At 39.6% G+C, this 20,429-nt stretch overlaps 1 protein-coding gene across 2 annotated transcripts; it reads right to left on the bottom strand.

The window, feature by feature from the left end:
• Positions 1–8,231: 8,231 nt before the first annotated feature.
• Positions 8,232–18,690, bottom strand: TLR3 (toll like receptor 3; the record flags this gene model as incomplete). Of its 2 annotated transcripts, none has more annotated exons than XM_082680560.1 (5): positions 8,232–9,810; positions 10,042–11,894; positions 14,131–14,322; positions 16,071–16,518; positions 18,604–18,690. In XM_082680560.1, the coding sequence occupies 4 exons, from the start codon at positions 16,512–16,514 to the stop codon at positions 9,582–9,584; spliced, it is 2,718 nt and encodes a 905-aa protein (XP_082536686.1). In that variant the 3' UTR covers positions 8,232–9,581. The 2 variants fall into 2 exon arrangements, with proteins under 2 accessions (XP_082536686.1, XP_082536685.1); XM_082680559.1 differs by having other exon boundaries at positions 18,610–18,668.
• Positions 18,691–20,429: the final 1,739 nt, after the last annotated feature.

Here is a 20,429-nt window from a genome sequence, read left to right as displayed (position 1 = left end):
CTGCGTCGCCCTCCAGCCGAGCACAGGAAATCCGTGCGTGCAGTAGGGCTGCCGAGCTCAATGGCATTAGGTCTCATCAGCAGATCTCTGTCCACTTCAAGGGTCTGCACGTCCAAGTTTGTGCTTAAAGAGAACTTGGAGGTACACAGCAGCCTTGTGCTTGAGAGTTTGATTCAGAATAAAGCATCAGTTTTAGCACATAATAACTGGTGTGCAAGCCTTATGAAACAGAACAGGACCCTGTGGGGTCCTCCTGGGTACAAATCCTTCCATGTCCCCTGTTTCTCGTTTGTAGGAAAAGGTTTCTTCAGCCTCCTAGACCTTCCCTGGGTTCCAAAAGGCTGATTCAAACAGTTACTAATGGGGGAAGTGAGGGACTGCAGAAACAAAGGAGGAACAATCAAGAAACAATAGTGCAGCCATTAAAGCAGGGTCCTGGCTCCTCCTCAAGGGATACACATAACAATATCTTTGAGTTCTTCTGCAGGAACTAAGGCCCCCATCCACGCGGAGGATGGTAACTTCTGGCTGAGTCTTGGAAGACCTCCCTGTTACCTCACCACCAACCAATCAGAAGGAAGTTGCACACCCTGCAGCCCTCACCCTAAATTTGCCTATTTTTTCCTGAAAACCATTGGGGAGTTCGGGTTTTTTGAGCATGACCCACCTGTTCTCCTTGCTTGACCTTGCAGTAAACCTTTCTCTGTTCCAGACTCCAACGTTGCAGATTGTTTGGCCTTACTCTGCATCGGGCGCATGAACTGGTGTCCCACAATACGTGTCAGTCTTATGAAAAACCAGTAAATTGAAATCTGAAAAAATTCACAGAAGCAAGGTAATTGCTGGGGAGAAAAAGAGTAAAAATCCTTGACTCTTCATGAAAAACATTTCACAAACTAAGATGCTCCAAAAGAGGGACAGAGAGGAAAACTTCATAACTGGTTAAGAGTTCTAAAAAATTTTTGCAGTTGTAGGAGAGGAAGAAAATTTAGGTTCATTGGCTGGGCCCCGAAAAAGACTGACAAAAGATAGATTAACGAGAGAAAAATTAAAAAGTTTCCCAGTAAGGGAATAATGTTTGCACTATTTTTCTGTAATGCCAGCCAAGATATGCACAAGCCAGAGAAATAGAAACTGTTTGCTAAAATATTTGTAACAGACACTTATGTACAAAAAATTCACAAATACTAGTTCTCCAGTTGAGGCAGAGCTCATGGAAATTACACTGGAACAGATCAAACCACTGGCTGGGATTATAAACCACATACTGATCCAGAGGGGAAGTTACAGGTAGTGGAGATTTTCAGTTTGAACATTAACATTTCCAAAGTTTGGCAACATTATGCTTTTAAATTATGCAAATTATGTAAACAAGAGGTACATTTTAAGTCGATCTGCATGCAAAACTCCATGTCATGAGGACACCAAGCACTGGGATTTCTCTCACAGACGGAGCCCTTGGTGTGCAGCGCCCAGCTGAAGGAACAGCCATGGCACGGGGTGTGCCCAATTTAAGATTCTTTCACACACACACAGGAGAACTCAGTGATGAGGAACTCAAAAGGGTGGTTAGAAATCGGGCTTATAGAACATCTTAACAAAAGAAAAATAAGTTGAAGGAGAAGTGACAATGAGGCCGGAGATAGATGGGCCCCCCGCTGAGCAGCTGGAGTTTGTCCCCTGTGGACAGATAATCCAAGGTGAAGATTATAGCAGGAGGATAACAGGAGAGGCGAGACCTGCCCAGATAAAAGATAGAGACCACATATTTCTCATTCTCAAGGTCAAGGAGAGCTTCTTGACTATACATGTGCAGAAAGGCTCCTTGGAGGTCAGAAAGGGAGTGATGTCAACCTACCCATAGGCCTCTTGGCTAGAATCCATTTTGGCTAAGAGATGCACGCACACAAGGGAGGACCCTGAGTTAAACCAAATACAGACTCAGAACCAGGCAAAGCAAGATGACTGGCCAAAGGAAACCCGGAAGAAATGCCCCATGTGAGTGAGTCAAACTACCACGAGGGTGCGACTCTCTCTGAGTTCGCCCGTGTGTGCCTATTCACAAGTACTCTTTTTCCTCCTAATAAACACTTTACTTGTTTCACTACTTTCTGTTTCTTTGTGGGAATTCATTTCTACAAAGCTGACGGGCCAGGGGCCTTGTCACCGGCCACAGGTCAGGGCTCTCATTGCCGCAGCCTGACGTCAGTCTCTGGCTGGCAACTGAAATCCTGCTTCAAGCTGCTGCAGGCTGAGGCCACTCGAGATCAACAAGACAGAGGAAGAGGACTTGAAGTTTCTAGGGACAGCAAACTGGGGGTCGGGATACATAGGTGGAAACTGATGGAAGACGCGGCTGCTTGGTAAGGTTTGTCAATGTAGACCTTTCTGTGGTACCATCTCCCCTCTCCCCGCTTCTGGCGTGGGAGGCACAGGGCTGACCTTCACAAGGGGAATGTCCGCTCTGCTCTCATACAGATGGGGAGTGGGGTGCAGATTGCTCATCCTGGGTCTGCTTTTTCTCAATTGTCTTCAGCTCAAAATAACCCTTAGACCAGAGTCACACATTTTGGAGTGGTATACAGTGCATCACGGGCATAAAATATTCTTACCTTATACTGACTTATAACACTTTGATTGTTTCAAGTTCAGTGTATCAACAGATTATAAATGATATGATGCTTAGAGTTTTAAGGTGTAGCAAGAAAAGGTCACGGTGAGGAAAACAAGTTTTAAAAAGCACAGTGATAATATGATAAATTTAAACAGTTTTTTAAAATTACAGCACGGTTGGGGAATGACTCACCAATTTGCCAGGAAGCCAATCAAGAATCTTCTTTCTTTGCACTCCTCTAGTGGTCATTTCTTTGGTGTTATGGTAATTGACAAGAAACATTCCCTAGCTGCTTAAAGCCTTGTGGTCAATGAACACAAAGGAAAGGAGGCTTAAGAAGGGAGTCGTAGAAATGAGAGTTCAAGGACAGTTTGAATACCTCCTTTTTAAAAAGTAATTTCTTATATAGCATGGACAAAATGTCATAGTGTGTTAATTACTGTCCAGGGTGCATGTAAATAAATTTACCTTTAAGAGGCCCATATATATATACACACACACACACACACACACATATATTAGATTATTATAATATATAGTAGATTATTTACACATTTTGGCTATTGTGCTGTAATGAACCTGGGAGTGCTAATATCTCTTTGAGATCCTGATTTTAAGGCTTTTGGATTGTTGACCTGAAACAAATAGACTGCCAGATATTTCTCCAGCAAAAATGCACTTATTTGGGATCAGCATAGGATTGCAGTTGGGGTCTGTAACCATGGTGAGCTGCGTGCAAGTCCCCACACAGCAAGGAAAGGAGACCATCTTTCTAGGGTGGAAAAGGAAGTCGGGAGTGCTGTAGTAAAAATAGTCCATGGCTTTTCATCGGCTGAGTCCTTGCCAGAAAAGAAGAGGAATCTTTCTTCTTCCTGCTGCGCTCAGCTATCCTCACTGGGTATGAGAGCTCCCTCTTCTGGTCTTTGTTTATTAATTTTTTACAGGCTAAATACCCAGAAGTGCGGTTGCTGGATCATTTGGTATTTCTATTTGTAATTTTTTGAGGAACCGCCATATTATTTGCCATAGCAACGGCGCCATTTTGCATTCCCACCGACGGTGTGCAAGCGTTCCAGTTTCTCCACAGCCTCACCAACACGTGCTGTCCTTTGGTTTTTCAACAATATCCATTTCAACAGATGTGAGGTGATACCTCATTGTGGCTTTGATTTGCATTTCCCAGATGTTGAGAATCTTTTCATATACCCGTTGACCTTATCTTACACCATACACAGAAGTCAACTCAAATGGATGAAAAACTTATAAACTGTAAGCCTACTAGAAGAAAATACAAGGGAAAAACTTCATGACCCTGGTATTGGCAATGATTGCACAGATCCGACACCAAAAGCACAAGCAACACAAGCAAAAATAGACACGTGGAGCTACATCAAACTAAAAAGCTTCTGCACAGGAAAGAATACAATCACCAGAGTAAAAAGTAACCTACAGAATGCGAGAAAACATTTGAAAACCATGTATCTGATAACGGGTTGTGATATTGTGAGGTATAATAAGAAATATATATTTGGCCTTTGTTCGTTTCTGACACAGAGCTAAAGTCCTTGAAATTTTCTTAGTGATAAGAGTAATGGGAGCACCTTTTGTTATAATGTTTAGTTTCTTGTTCTCAGTTCCTGAAATCACTTCAGAGCCATAAAAGTGAAGTTGGTGTTTTGTTATTCCTAACAAGCCCTTTCCACCACAGCTGGGTTTAGGTTAATGAGGTGACTTGGAAAGAACCTCATGATTGGGGCTAGTTGCCAGGAGAGTGAAGCATGTGATCAGAGGGCTGGAAATTTCAGTCCCACCCCCAGCTTCTGGAGAGGAGATAGGGGATTGAGACTGAATTCAGTCACCAGTGGTCAATGATTTCATCAACAATGCTTATATAATGAAACCTCCATAAAACCCCAAAAGTATGAGGGTTGGAGAGCTTCTGGGTTGGTGAACACCTGTAGATTCAGGGATAGTGGCCAAGCTCCAGGAGGGCAGAAACTCCACACCCTTTCCGCATACCTTGCCCTAGGCCTCTCTTCCGTCTGGCTGTTCCTGGGTTATATCCTTTTATAATAAACCAGTAATCTAGTAAGTAAAATGTTTCTCTGAGTTCTGTGAGCCACTTTAGCAAGTTAATGGAACCCAAGGAGTGGGTCCTTGGAACTCTCATCCAATCAGGTGACAACTTAGACTTGTGATTGGTGTCTGAATTGGGGGGGCGGGCAGTCTTGGAGGACTGAGCCCTCAACCTGTGGGATCTGATGCTCTCTCCAGGTAGATGGTGTCAGAACTGAGTTGAATTGTAGGACACCCAGCTGGTGTCAGAGAATTACTTGGGTGCGTGGGAACTGCCTCCCCCTGCCACAGCCCACCCACCAGCGCACATTGAAATTGGTTCTAGAAACTTGGGGGAATTAATTTCCAAAATATATAAGGAACTACAATTCAATAGCAAAAAATCCCTAATAACCTGATCCCAAGAAAACTTAGAACGTAAACTAAGGTTTTATTTAAGTGGGGACCTGGAACTCCCTGGACCATGCCTACGTGGCACACTGGCATGTTTCTGGAATAGGTATTGCAGAGTTGCAGGAGGCTGGAGGGAATTTTGGAGCATCCTGATTCTCTTTGTTTATTTTCTCTCCCGGAAACAGAACTACCAAATACAAAATTTCCTGATGGTAAAAATATATTTCTAAAAAAGCTAACGTGTCTATTTCCACTGCCACACCACCAATCTAACATTTACTTTTCAGCCCAGACTCTTGTTTGAAAAATTACTATGTTCCAGTCATTCATCTAGATATCAAGGCAAGTAAGATGAATAAGACGAGGCTCCCTGTATTCAAGATGCTTATGTTCTGGGGGTTCGGGATAGAGTCAGATCTAAACAGTGTGCAGAACCCGATGTGCAGTTGGACGAAGGGTATGAATAAAGTACTACGGATGCCTAAGTAGTGAAGTGATTCATTCTGCATGGTGTGTAGGGCAGCGGGTGGTATATCAAAGAAGGATTCCCACAAGAGTTGTCTGGACTAGAGTACCAATAAAAGTAAACGGAAATTCTTGCTGTTTCTTCATCACCTTGATTGACTGAACCAATATAGTGACACTGATTACATTATGAAACTTAACTTAAGGAAGTGGGACAATGCTATCTCCTTTAATATTATCCTCTGTGAGCTCCAGAGCTTGAGTTGGTTCCCTTTTTTCTGCCTTTTCAAAATCCATAGATCAGGGCAGATTGAGAATTTCTGGAAGAGACTTTATTTTTTAAAAACAAAATGGCTGCAACCTTGCAGAAGTGCTTAAAGAAACCAGTGGAGCGATAAATACCCTAGAAGGTGTAGTGGATGCTGTAGTGAACCACCAAGCTCTCCCCGTCAAGGGCTCGGGCATCTATTCTTCCAGGTGCCCAGAGTGTTGCCTTCTGATGTTTCACAACTGAGCCCCTACTTTGGAACTGCTTTGTAGCAAATCTTTTTGCTCAAGTCATACTTCCTTCCTGGGGCTGTCTGCATCCAATGACTGGTTGACGTGAGGGTATAGCAGTCTAGCCCCTATGCCTAGATTTGCGTCAACTCTGTAGGGCCATTCCCACTCCAGAGCTCCCCATGGGGTCCACTAAGGCCTCAGCTGCAATTGCAATTGACTCAAAGCTCATCATTCTCTCTCTTCCCAATCCAACTTATTTCACTCCCTTGTAAATCAGAGCCCTCCCCTAACCTGCTTCAGTTAATCTCCATCTTGGAGTCTGTTTCCTGGGGAACTGACTTAAGATAAAAGCAAGCTAAGAATTCAAAACCGGTTTCCCAGAAATTCTCACACAGAACTGGAAAAGTTCCACCATTGAAAAGTGCCACGACTCCTCCCTCATGGTTGTTTGTTAAACTGGGGGTGGGGGGGGGAAGTCACATAACAGAACCAGTTTCTTCCTTGGACAGGAAGATGGATCAAAGCTTAGTTGCAAGAGCTAAGAATGGCTAACATATCACCTGGTGTAATTAGTAACTAATGATCAATCGATTGTCATGCTTTGCTATTTTAATATAGATTTATATATTTATTGGGGAAAAAACCACTTCAAATCCCCTTCTATTATGTGAAAGTAAGCCTGGCTGTTTGGACTGTGAAATTATAAGTTATGCTCCTCTATTCAACCAGGTGTCACATAAATCTAAGTAACAGACCCCAAGAGGGAATTTTATTATAATTTCTGGTTTTGCCAATAGAAACCTATAACGTTACAATTTCAAACTACCTAACCCGTTGAATCTAAACTCCTCTGCCACGCCCTCTGGTTCCATCCTCCACAGTATCTCCACTGTCTCCCAACACCGACTCATGTCTCCCTCCCTCCTTTCCATCTTCCTTCTCCCTCACCAAAATCCTACCCGCCTTTGAAAGGTTTGACCTTCTTCCACGGAGCCTTCCTTGTCCAGGTCTATCCCCAAGAATTCCTTCCCACCCTAGCTCCTACTGCCCCATTTCCTACAATACATTTCATATCAAATCATACTCCGTACTGCTTAGTTAGCACAAGGCTAGGCACATGTAGCTAGCTCCTCAATGAATACAATTTTTTGACAGCTTTATTAATATATAATTAATATATAATTTTGTACCAAAAATTCACCTGTTTTAAGTGTATGATTCAACGATTTTTAGTAAATTTACATAGCTGTGAAATCATTACCATAATCCAATTTTATAACATTTTCGTCACCCCCAAAAGATCTCTGATGCCCACTGTCTCTATAGATCGTAAGAAATGTATTTTGAGCTCTCGAGTTGGAAATCTTTACATTTTCTCATGATCACCATCACTTACTACTGAGACCCTTCTACAAACAGTCTAAGGTAGACATTGGGAAAAGTAAACATTGTTAAATAAATGGCATTGAAAACCCCCCTACTCACTAACAGATTGATTGCATCTACTTCTTATTACAGCCTAAAAGGTGTCATTTTTAGGTAAAATCTAAATTCCTAGATTTATTTCAAACTCCATGTTGTTGATTCAGCTGGATTTTGTTTTAAAAGTGAAAACGGGAAGGAGTTGGGGTGAACCAATTACATGATGACATCCTGAGAGAATTCAGACAAGTCAGTTCACGTGTGTAAATCAAATAGGTCAGATAAACATCATTTTCTGCACTCCCTTTGTCTTGAACCCAAGGGAGATGGACTTCTCCTGAGAACAATTAGAGAGGATAGCCTGCAGAGTTTAGGATGCTGCTTCCTGTGTGGGTCAAACACAAGTCAAGGCTTATGCCTTTTACTAGTTTTAATTATATTCAGTTAAACAGGCCACCCCTTGTATAGCCTAACCTCATAAATATTAAGCAACTTCTAAAAAAATGACATATGAGCTCAATTTAAATTGTGCGCATGTAATCAACTACCTCATAAACAAATAAACCAGAGAAAGAAAGCAAAATTACTTCCTGCTCTGCTTTCCACGAACCGACAATATATTGATAAATTCATAATAATAATAATAGATTTAGAAATATTTCAGTGAGGTTGAGAATATTGATAGATAACATACAAAGTGCATCAAGAAAAAACTAGTTGTGATTTTTATTTTATGATGCCAAAATAAAACAGGATTATTTCACAGTTAGAAAATAAATCTTAACCAAAAAAACTATAAAACACATGTCTCAAGTGTGAGGGTGGTGTATAATAAGAGACTGAAAATGAGTTCTCCGTATATTCATGTTGTTGTAGAGTCCTTCAGAACCAGCAGTACAGCGGGTATTACGTTTTTTTAGGATTATGTGAACTTAGCCTTGAGAATACGGAATTATTTAAATCAAAGTTCCAAAGTGTGACATCTCAAATGCTCCCTAAATTCAGCAGACAAATGCATGCTTCAAGTATAGAAATTATCTCAACATGATCATTTCAACTCTCCTTTATATTTGAATACCAGAACTATAAAGGTTTTAAAAAGCTATTCATGTCTATTTCCAATAATCAGACTCTTTTTATTGTAAAATGAAAATAAAACTTAAAATAATCATAAGGACTAATTTACACACAGCATACTTTTTTATGGTATAATAATATACTTTATGGGAAGGTATTATACCAGGATCATCATCAGTAATGATTTGGGAATAGTTAAGATTTTGTTTATCACTGTAATTTTCAAGATCAAGCTGTCGAAAAAATCCCAGTGGAACCACGTGATTTGGCCAGGGCCATGTCCTGAGTCTGTGACCAGGGGAAGACAGTATTTTGTTACCACAAAGCCAATCTACGAATTAACCTTTAGGAAATAAGCCTTCCTGCAATACTTCTAAGTAAAAGAATAGTGTCTTCTGATGCCTCATATAGCAGAATTCCAAATATCAGGAAACATAAGTATTTATTAAAATATTTATTTATTAAGTAATCGAAATGAAGTGCAAACGTTTTCTGTCCTGGGTATGTATATTGAAATGGTATTTAACATTTAACAAAATCAACACTGTGACAGGCGCCACTAAAATACAATGCTTTTCAGTTGAAAAACTGCTGTAATTCAGCTTTTAAAAATATGGCTGTATATTTTACTCTTTCACAATCGAAGCAGCATGGTACCCATAAAAGTTATATTTTATTCTGAGTGCATCCAGAAAAAAAACCCCAAATATAATGATCACAGACACTCATATACCTCTAACTTTTCTTTAAATGAGGAATACTTGAAAACTTTGTTTGATAGGCCTCAGTAACCCAACCGTGTATTCATTAGTAAAGGATATTCTTACCTGTTCATTTTGGGTAAAATTAACTCGATTGGTAATGAAGGGCCTGAAATAGGGAGATATATCTCCATAGAAGAGAGACACTTGTGGTATTCTTATTTATAAATATGAATGAACAGATTTGCATTCTTGTCAAGTAAAATGTAAGTTTACCATGGGCCTTGTTTAAATTAGGAAAGTTACTCCTTTAATTTAGTCTTTAAATAAATTTAATGTACTGAATTTCTGGAACCAAGTGCTACTTGCAATTTATGATGAAAGGCATTTACCCGTTCTTTCTGAACCGGCCAGTTCAAGATGCAGTGAGATTTAAACATCCCTCTTCGCAAACAGAGCGCATGATTCAGTTTATAATCCGGAATATCCTCAAGAAAGATCAATATAATGGAATCCAGATTTTGTTCAATAGCTTGCTGAACTGCGTGGTGCACCTTGAATCTAAGTTAAAAAAAATAACTGAATTAAGGTATATATCAATATACAGTTTTTAACAGACCAAAGCTCTAAAATTAACATTTCCCTTGTAATTAACTTTAATCTGTCACTAAAAATCAGGTTACGTTTCTTCTTAATTTTATTTTTAAAATACTTTGAGTTGTGAGTAATAATGTTAGTAATATTTAAAAGCTCAATTTAAAAACGAGAATACATTTCAGAGTGTTCACCTACCTTTTGCATAATGGATCTTTCAGTAGATTCTGTGTTATAACAAAAATAATTTTTCTGCTCCTTCTGATGCTATTAACAATTGCTTCAAGTTCAAGGACACCTGCGTCAAAATCCCTTTCTTCCAGACAAAATCTGAGTGTATGATCTTCTTCTTCCATTGGGGAGAAGTGTTCCCAGACCCAATCCCTATCCTTATAGGCATGAATTATATATGCCGCATATTCAAACTGTTCTGGCTGTCTGTCTATTTCTTTGAAACCAAGAACTCGATGCACTGAAACATTCCAATAAAAAGATATCTTCCAGCCTTCAAAATGGATGAGGAGTACAATAAGGATAAAAATCAATAGGATACTGGTATTTATCATGAAAAGGAGTTCAAATGGGGCACTGTCTTTGCAGGGTGATATATCAAAAAGCATCACTGGGAAACCATGATATTGAGGTGGAGTGTTGCAGAGGTAACGGCTTGATAGTTCAGAGATGTTGGTATGGGTATTATTAATCCAAGTAACAAACCAGGCAATGCTTTCACATGTACAATCAAATGGATTAAAGCTCATATCTAAATTACTCAGGTTCTTGAATGCTGGCCCAAAAACGTTCTTTTCAACAGATGTTATGAGATTCTTCTGAAGGCTTAATGACTTTAGCGACACTTGATTATCAAAGACAGATGGCGGAAGGATATTTAAATTATTCAGTCCTAAATCGATGCTCTTCAATTCATGTAAGTCCTTGAAGACTTCTGCTGGGACCTCATCAAAGCCATTAGACTCTAAGTTAAGGATGTGGAGGTGAGAAAGACCCTTCAGAAAATGAATAGGACCACCAGGGTTTGCATGCTTCCAGAGGCGAGCTAAGTTGTTATGCTGCAAATCCAGAATTTCTAGTTTCTCAAGACCCTTCAACAGTTCATCATTTATGTTGGCTATGTTGTTGTTGCTTAGATCCAGAATGGTCAGGTTACGAAGAGGGTGAAAAGGTGAAGGGGAGCTATTCACATTTTTAAGGGCCACCCTTCGGAGCATCAGTCGTTGAAGGCTTGGAACCAAGGCAAAAGAGTTGCTAGTCAGCTCTAGGTATTTGTTGTAGGAAAGGTAGATTTCAATAATATTTTCTAGACCTCTCCATTCCTGGCCTGTGAGTTCTTGCCCAATTTCATTAAGGCCAAGGTCAAGTACATTTAGGTGGCCCAACCAAGAAAAAGCACCACTTTCTATTTTTGAGATTTTATTTTTGGTTAGGTTGAGTATGAGCAGAGGAGAACCAGCAAGTGATGAAAACGTTTCATTTGTTAAAGTTTGCAAACTTGAGAAGGAGTTGGATAGACTTAAACATCTCAGCCTTGTCAATCCCGTGAAAGTATTGCTTTTTATGCCTGGAAAGGTGTTATCTTCCATATTGAGATACTCCAAAACTTTTAGCCACTGAAAGGAAAAATCATCAATCTTGGGAAGTGAAGCCAGGGAAATGCTTTGTTTAGTAAAAGATCGTCTCAAATTCAGGTATCTCACGTTGGAAAGCCCATAAAAAGAGCGAGAAGACAGATGTTGTATATTATTATACTCCAGAAAGAGGTATTCTAGATGTGGAAGCCACGCAAAGGAATCATTGCCAATCACACTTAGGCTGTTATGGGAAAGGTCGAGCACTGTGAGATTTGTCTGCTTCAGCCCAGCAAAAGTCGTGTTGCTGGTTGTGTACAGCTGGTTGTTGCTCAGGGACAGATTCTGAATGCTTGTGTTTGATAATTCCAAGCAGAGCTCTTCTATGAGACTGGGGCTCAGTTTGGCATTGTTCAGAGAGAAGCCAAATAATTTTCCAATTGCATGAAAACACCCTGGAGAGAACTAAGAGTGGGACGGAAAAAGAGGTTAATAACCAAAACACAACGAGTCTGTGTGACCCTTGAAAAGCAGGCATATTCTCTACTCAATCCCCTTTCCTCTTTCACCGCCTTCTCCGGGTTTTCTCTCCAACCCTCTGTCTCCCAGCTCCTTCCTCTGTACCATCACCCACCTCCTGCTCCAGCCCTTGCCTCCCCTGGTCACTGGTAACTCAGCATAGATGCCACTTATCAGCTTAGATGCCACTTCGTCAGAGGGTCTTCCCTGATCTCCCAGGCTCAGTTAAGTCTCCTGGTACTTTTACTTCATCACACTGAGTTACTGTAATTACTAACACACTGAGTTACTGTAATTACATCACAGTGAGTATTACTGTAATTAATAACCTATTTGTAAAGTCACCTCTGGGGCAGATCCTGTTTCCCTCTTCGTGACCACTGCTCTCAGTGAACATTCTGGAGCGAATGGGTAGATTTTACTATGAAACATTGACATGCACTTTCCTTTCTATGACTCTGAGCTCCAGCGATCCTCTCTGTCTTCCCACCAAGGTTTTCTCCTGACTATTTCATTACCGTGTTTCCAGCTCCCTTCCGCTCTGCTCCCCAGTCCCTCACTAGAAGCCTTGGCTGCTATGAGACTCAGCGCTGGAGCAAGAGAGCAAGAGGCAGGAGGGAGGGGATCCAAAGAGGATAGAGGTCAAGTCTCCTGGGAGAGCAAAGAGGCTCTGATTTCTACTGTGTCACTTGTGAGATGTTAGGGCCAATGGATGACATGAGAGAAATGTGGAAGAAAGTGAGTCAATATACAAAGCAGGAAATGATTAGATTAATTATGGTAAATCTATAGGATAGGATTATTTTGCAGTCACTAAAATTAAGCTTGTGAATAATTCTTAATGACGTGGAGGATATTCATGTTATGATATTACTTTTAAAAGGCAGGATACACCATCATTCTCAGAGAGGCAGCACAGCACAGCTGCTAAGAGCGTGGGGCCCTGGTCTAACACTGCCAGAAACCCAGCTCTGTCACCAGTCCATCACCTGTGAGGCTACGGACAGGTTCCTTAATCTTTCTTCATCTCAATTTACTCTTGTGTAAAACGATGATAAGCGTAAGTTGGTTACAGGACTAGACAAAATGGTATTAAAAAAGAACTTGTCACAGTGTTGGCCACACAGTTAAGTACTCTATGAATTTCAGGTGCTGTTGTTTTTTCTTTTATTACACGGAGAAAAGCTGGAGACAAACATACCCAAATGTTAACATTGGTTGTCCTGAGACTATGAGCTTTTGGATAATTTTTATTTTTCTCCTCATTACTTATATATTTTACATTTATTTATATATTTCTACAATAAATGTTCTAAACAACAAAAAAATGCTGTTCAAAAATGAACCTGAGTAGCTTGCATAAAATATTTAATTATTATTTCAGGATAATTTCATTCACAGTCTATTTTTTAATCTGAAAATTAATATAGCTTTAAAAATCTGGTTTTGTTTAGGATTCCAAATATTCTTATTCTTGGCTTGTAAAGGAATAAAATACAGACACACCTGTATGCAAAACTAATGAATAAATTGAAGATCACAGACCCAAAAAGAGAAGGTTAGGTTTACTCCATTATATAGGAAGGTGCTTGTAAAAATATAATGCTAGTTATTGTTTATCGAGCATTACCTATAATGCCAGGCACTGTGCTAAATTCTTTGCCACATAAGCCTATGGGGAAGTGTTATTATCATACCAATTTTAAAACTAGAGAACTGGAGCAGAGAGAACTTGAATAACTTGCCCGATTGCACAGTTATTAACAGACAAAGGCCACATAGGGAGTCAGCTAACCCAACTCTAAAGCCTGTGCTCTTAACCATCATACTATTTTAATTCTTCCAGGGATTTTGCACAAGAGATAGTATTATTTCCACTTTACAGGCAAGGAAACTAGACCCAGAGAGGTTAAGTCCCCAAGGCCAAAGTCCTGGTCTGTAATGGATCATGGATTTTAACCCACTTCTGTTTGACAGCAGAGCTTCAGCTCCAAATTGCTACCAAACTCCCTTTCTTGCGAGGATGACATCAATGGCCCTAAGCAGTAAGTGTGAAGGATTTCTAGAAGATGTGACAAAGGTTATCACCTCTTTCTCCATCTCTACCTTTAGATTCTTACCCACGTGACACAATTAGGTACTGCCCACACTTAAAAGTACAACACAAAATTTTTTATCTTACCTCTTTTATTTGATTTGATGACAACTCTAATCTTTTTAAAGAAGAGTTGCCAAGGAAATCAAGTTCTTCACGTCTTAGTGCAGAAATTTTATTATTTGATAGTAGAAGCTCTTGGAGGTTTTCCAGTTGCAGCTGAGTTCCTAATTTAGTAGATGATAAACCATTATGAGCTAGGTCTAATTTGATTAAATTCTGAGGGGAAAAAATATGTATATAAGTTACAGTCTTGCCATGAAAAAATAGTTATTTTAAATGTACATGAATCTTAGAAATAACTGGACAGCAAAATGTCACATCTTTATTATTCTATAGAAAACTGACGGTAGGAGTAATAAAAAAATCTTGGTTGTGATCGAAAATACCATTGCTACAAAGACTAATTTCTTTTTCTTTTTTTTTTTTTTTTGCAGTACGCGGGCCTCTCACTGTTGTGGCCTCTCCCATTGTGGGGCACAGGCTCCGGATGCGTAGGCTCAGCGGCCATGGTTCACGGGCCCAGCCGCTCCGCGGCATGTGGGATCTTCCCGGACCGGGGCACGAACCCGTGTCCCCTGCATCGGCAAGCGGATTCTCAACCACTGCGCCACCAGGGAAGCCCCAAAGACTAATTTCTTAATTCAAAGAATCACTTTATTTCTCTTACCAAAATAAAATGACTTCAGCTTACTTATTCGTGATGTAAGGAATATTCATAATAAGCATTTTTATTTACTTATTTATTTATAATAAGCATTTCTTTATGATGCAAGAAATATTCATGTGGCTTATCAAACATAGCGTCATGCATCAACCTTGAGACTAAACAACAAAAAAAATGATGAAGAAATATTTTCTTAAGAAGCATGAGGAGAATGTTGCTGTTCATGAAATTTTTAAAAGATTTTCATGTTGAGAAAGATGGGTAGTTATGTAAATTTTGCATCATGACTAGTACAGAATATTATTATTTTGTTTTGTCTGTGCTGTAGGATGTTTTGTCACTTTGTGCTACCTTTGAACATGTAAACTTCCACTCAGGTAAAATGTAAGGAAAAACTGATACATGTTAGGGCAATATCTTATGTAATGTCTATCAAAGAGCTTAAGACTTCTATTTATGTTTTAAAAATAAGAATAACATTTTGCCGGCAATTAACCGGATTTTGAGGTCTTTGTGCCCAAAGACATCATTTCATCTACATCAGAATCTAAGAGGGCACAAGAAAGAATTTCAAATCCCTAGCTAGCAAGCAAATCATTTTATAAATGTCTCTAAGAATATTTAAATTTATATATTATTCTTGGTATTTGAGGTCGAGGAATGCTCAGTTTTTTATAAGCCCACAAAATGAAGAAAACAGAGTTCTGAAAATAGCTTTGATATAAGAAAAGCACTTAATAATTGCCTCAGATTTAAAGACACTAGCATATTTTTTCACAGATTTAAATTCAAGCAAAGTACTGACAAGAAAAAGGTGGTAGCTACGGAAAAGCAATACTGTAGAAGATTTCTTAAATCAAAAGTATGTAATTTTTAGCTGAACAGTTGGCTTTATCATGCCTCAAACTGTTAATTTTATTTAAATTAGAATTTGGACTCGACATATGTTTTCATTATTGCAGGTACTAAATCAGCAGTGTGGAGAGTTTATTTGCCATTCTTCATGGGATATGCTGATTCCTCTCTGGTCTCTACCTCTTGAATCTAAGTTCTATTTCTAGTGGAAGGATGCAAGAGAGGAGAGTTCTTTAAAATTACAGTATTTGCTCTCTTGAAAATATTTCCAATCATGATGGCCATATTTGTGTGTGGAGCCCTCCTACCCATTTGGGTAGATCAGATTTCTTATTCTTCACCTTGATATTTAGACATGAAGTCTAAAGATGCACAAATGACTTGAAAACAATATTCAATAACATATTTTTCATTTCTTACATGGAAATATTCATTTCCATCTTACCTTCAGGCTTTTAAAGGGATTACTTTGAATTTTCTGGATTGAGTTGGACATTAGATGGAGTTCAGTCAAATTCATGCAGAAGATAAAGGTTTTATCAGAAAGCTGAGATAGCTCATTGTGTTGGAGGTTCAAAATTTCCAACAAAGGGAGACTTTGGCACAGTTCTGGCTCCAGCTTTGAGATGGTGTTAAATCCTCCATCCAAGATAGTAAGTTGGCTATATCTTGTAAAATTGGCAGGTGGTAATCTTCTGAGTTGATTATGGGTAAGATTCAACACTGTTATGTTTGTTGGGAGGTCATCAGGTATTTGAGTCAACTTCAGATGACTGCAGTCAGCTATTTCATGTCTAACAGTACATTTGTTGGTAGAAGATGTACACAGTATCCAGAAGGGCAACAGTCCCAAAAAGGAGTAGATACGATAAAGCAAATCCCTGCTCATGATTCTGCCTTATAAAAGAAAAACAGCAAAGTAATGGGCAGCATTAATAACATGCGCTTCCATATACATTGGTTTATTACTTGCAATATATGTAACAAATGTGACTATATATGTAATATATGTAACAAATGTGATCTCATTACTCGTAACATTTATGATATACAAGTACGTATTATACAAGTAATACATCAAATGGAAATAATTCAATCAGCACAAAAAAGGATCAAAAAACAAACTCGCTTCTCGCTTTTCACCTCCACCCCAGCTGCAACGTTCCAAGGTAAACCTCTTGACTGTTTCTACTTTTAATTCTCATGGTCACTTCCACAAACCTAAATAATATGCTTGTGTTTCTACTTCTTCATTTCTGGACCTTAAGTAGATTCTTCCTACCGAAAAGATGAGGAACTTAATTATACTATTTCCTCATCCTCTTCACGTTTTTCCTTAGTTATTTTAAAATTTCATTTCATCTACTGTTACAATTAGATTGTAACAATCTATTGTTACAACCTATTGTTAATTTATTGTTCTTTATAGTTCTAAAGCCCATTCTGAAAACTCTTTCCAGTACCATAAGGGCACTACCTCTATTTACCAACTCACAGGCATAGTCCCCGAAATATATTCCCCTCCTTTGCCTAGGTGACATTTAACTCTTCTGGAAGGGCTGTAGCTAGAGGTAAGAATTACTGAGAAGGATTAAGCCATTTACAAAACATGTAAGGACTGAAAGACATTCCCAGATATGAGATACACTTCACCTGATGGAAGAGACTCACCAAATGCCAGGCAGGATGAGTGAAAAAGGAAAAAGACACAGACTCTTTTGAAACGTCAGAATAGTGATCATCCACCAGAAAAATCCTAAAACCTTTTAAGGAGAACATATGCTCAATTACTTCCAGGGGAAAGAGATCCTGATTCCACAAAACTTTCCATCAGCAACATAAGCCACTAGAAAACAATAGTGCTAAGCTTTCAAAACGTGCAGGGGGAATAATTTTGAACCCCACATTTCATATGAGGCTGAACAATTAAAGATAAGGGGAAGAAGCGTTTTGAGATGTGCACAGACTCAGTAAGTTTATAAGTAGACAATCGGCATGAAAAAGTTATTCTAGAATGTGCTACAGTAAAACAAACGAAAAAAGCGAGAGAATGAAATTAGAGTGAAGAGTTGATGTTTCATGAGACGTAACAGAAACAAAGGAAGTTAAAAAGAGATGAAAAGTAGATTCACTGGGCCTTGCAATTTTGGAAAACCGAGGACTACACATTCCTTTGTCCAAGTAAAAGACAATATTGCATCATGTTTGGGACCTGGCGTCTGCCGCCAGGGTGCTTAATCATTATTTGCAGTTTGGCTTGTACAGTTTGGTTTGTAAATTCACAATATTTTTTCCCCTAAGTTTATGCAGGCGCATCTACCTGCAGACACACACTAACACATAATCCTACTGTAAGGTTGGGAGCCAACTTCCTGAAACCAGTACCGCCCGAGGCCGACCAGCCCATGTTTGCTCATTTCTGACCTTCCTACACATCTGAAGATCTTTCCATGTCTCATCTTCTTCCGTTTTCCTTTATGAGGCCAGAGAAAGCCATTTTCTTACTCCTAGGAATACCTGAAGTGTTTTCTCCTTGTCAAGCACGTTATAAAATGCCAGCCCCTGTCTCCTCTCCAGCCAAGAAAACTGAGAGGAGATAAACTCTTTAAAGCTCACAGGGCTCTGCATCCTTAAGACAAAGATGTGATTTTAAAAAAAGGCTGTTGCCCGATGATTTCCATCGCTTCCCTAATGTGCTTTCCCAGTTACAGAACACTACAAAGGAAAAAAAAAAAAATACTGCATAAAACGTTTCATCATGTTAATGAGAAACTGTTGCTGTTCTTTGTCTTCTGAGTTGTGATACAAGTCTCCTCACACCTATATTCTCTCCTCTTTTTCTACTCTCCATGTTGAATGATTCCGACTCGATCTCAAGCACCAGACCCAAGAAAGATCAAAGAATGCTAAAGCCAACAAGCATTCTAGCTGTACCCAACATGAGAGATCCTATCCCAGGAAGAATTTAAAATACGCACCTTCACTTACTCTGATGGCAGCTGACCGTTCCTTTTTTCATTAGTTCAAATCCAGTCGTTTTCATCTGGGAAGTGAGGAAGTTTGCTGCAATCTGGAAAGTGAAACTAAAGTTAAAAAAAAAAACAAACCTTCTTTTCTCCTTGGTACATTCTAAGAAGGGCAAATGAAAAAAATCACAATCTCAGCAAGAGGTATTTTAAATTGTTTCTTAAAAATGTCTTGTTTTTTCTTCTTCTGTACAGTCCCTTGGGTTTTATTAAGAGGGTCACAGATTTAGCAACAGAGAAAGTTGAAAGAATCAAGCCCTCGCCCATTGATGTGGGCAGGACTCTAGAGGTTAATGAATATCTAACAGAGAGCGAATTCCTCTATTTTTTTTTTTTAAAAACCAAAGCCTGATTCATGGCTGTCAGAATCGGTTAGAGGGACAGAAAAAAACCTCAGTCCCTAATCAAAGCTAAGCACTTTCACTTCTCTTATCTCACTTTATCTTCTTAGCAACTTTGTAAGACAAATAATGCAGAAATTAACCTTTTGATCAAAGAGACCAAGTTTCACAGCAGAGAAAGATCTTGGCCTTGGAGCCGGCCAGGAGCCGGTCCTAACACATGCTGCTCCACTTTACGTGGTCAGAATCTGTTAGGGAACAAATTGATAAGCCTGGAGAAAGTTCAGATTCACTATTTAGTTATCAATTAGCTTTACTGACTTCAACTAGTGTAAGGAACATGCTTGTCAAAAAAGTAACACATTTTCATTGTTGATATAACATCATAGGATAACTATAATGTTATACAGTAAAATATAACAATTGGCAGGAACTGCAGAGATCACTGAATCCAGCTCCCTTGTTTGAGAAGTGAGGAAAACGAAACAGAGCTAGGCGAGGGATTTGCCTGAGGACATACCGCAAGTCGCCTTAATGCTTTATACAAGTCAAGTAAGAAAACAGCCTGGAACAGTTGAAACATGTCACTAGCTTGACTTGACTGCAGAATTGAGAGCAAGAAGTTAGCTGGTATCAGGGTGCAAAATGCCCTTTCCTGGGCTCCAGCCTTAGCTGGACCACCTTGTGGTTACCCTTTTCTGATGCTGCCGTCACATCTAGGACATAATGGCATAAGCAGGCAAACGACTGTCCCCCACATCTACCCACTGGGATGTGCAGTAAAACGTTACTACTATTCAAAAGGTTTCTTCTCTGTGAGTACCTGAAGGCAGGACAGGGTGTGCTCTTTGTGTGTGACTCTCCGGCCAGTCTTCCACAGTAGGCTGTCACTTTGGGCTCCAGTGAACCAGGCTGCTATTCAGTATTCAGACCCTTGTGTGGTCTCCACATTGACCCTGGACTTGACCACGTGACTAGCTTTGGCCAACGGGATATTAGTAGCATGCAGCAAGCCAAGGCTGGATAAGTATTTGCATATTAGAACTGTCCCTCTTCCTCTCAGAACCCAGCTGCTGTGTGGTGAGATGCCCAGCCTAGACTTGTGCAAGGCAACACGGAGGAGAACCGAGGGTCTAGCCAATAGCTCCAACTGAGCACCCAGAAGACAGCCATTGAGTAAGCCATATTGGGAGTGGATTTTCCAATCCCAGTTGAGTCACCCCAGCTGATATCCCATGGAGCAGAGATGAGCTGTCCCCACAAGTCCTGCCGAAATTCCAGAGGAGTAAACAAAAAAATGACTCAAGTTTTAAACCAAAAAATTTTGGCGTGATGTGTTAGGTATCATCAGATAAATGAAATTCATTCCCCCCACAACCCTACACACCCATCTCTTATGCCTTAGGACTTCTTGTAAATATCAGGTTTTCCATAATG

The sequence above is a fragment of the Grampus griseus genome (genome assembly GCF_964374135.1).
Source record: "Grampus griseus genome assembly, chromosome: 21".
Classification (NCBI taxonomy): domain Eukaryota; kingdom Metazoa; phylum Chordata; class Mammalia; order Artiodactyla; family Delphinidae; genus Grampus; species Grampus griseus.
This window is presented reverse-complemented; position numbering and strand designations above follow the sequence as displayed.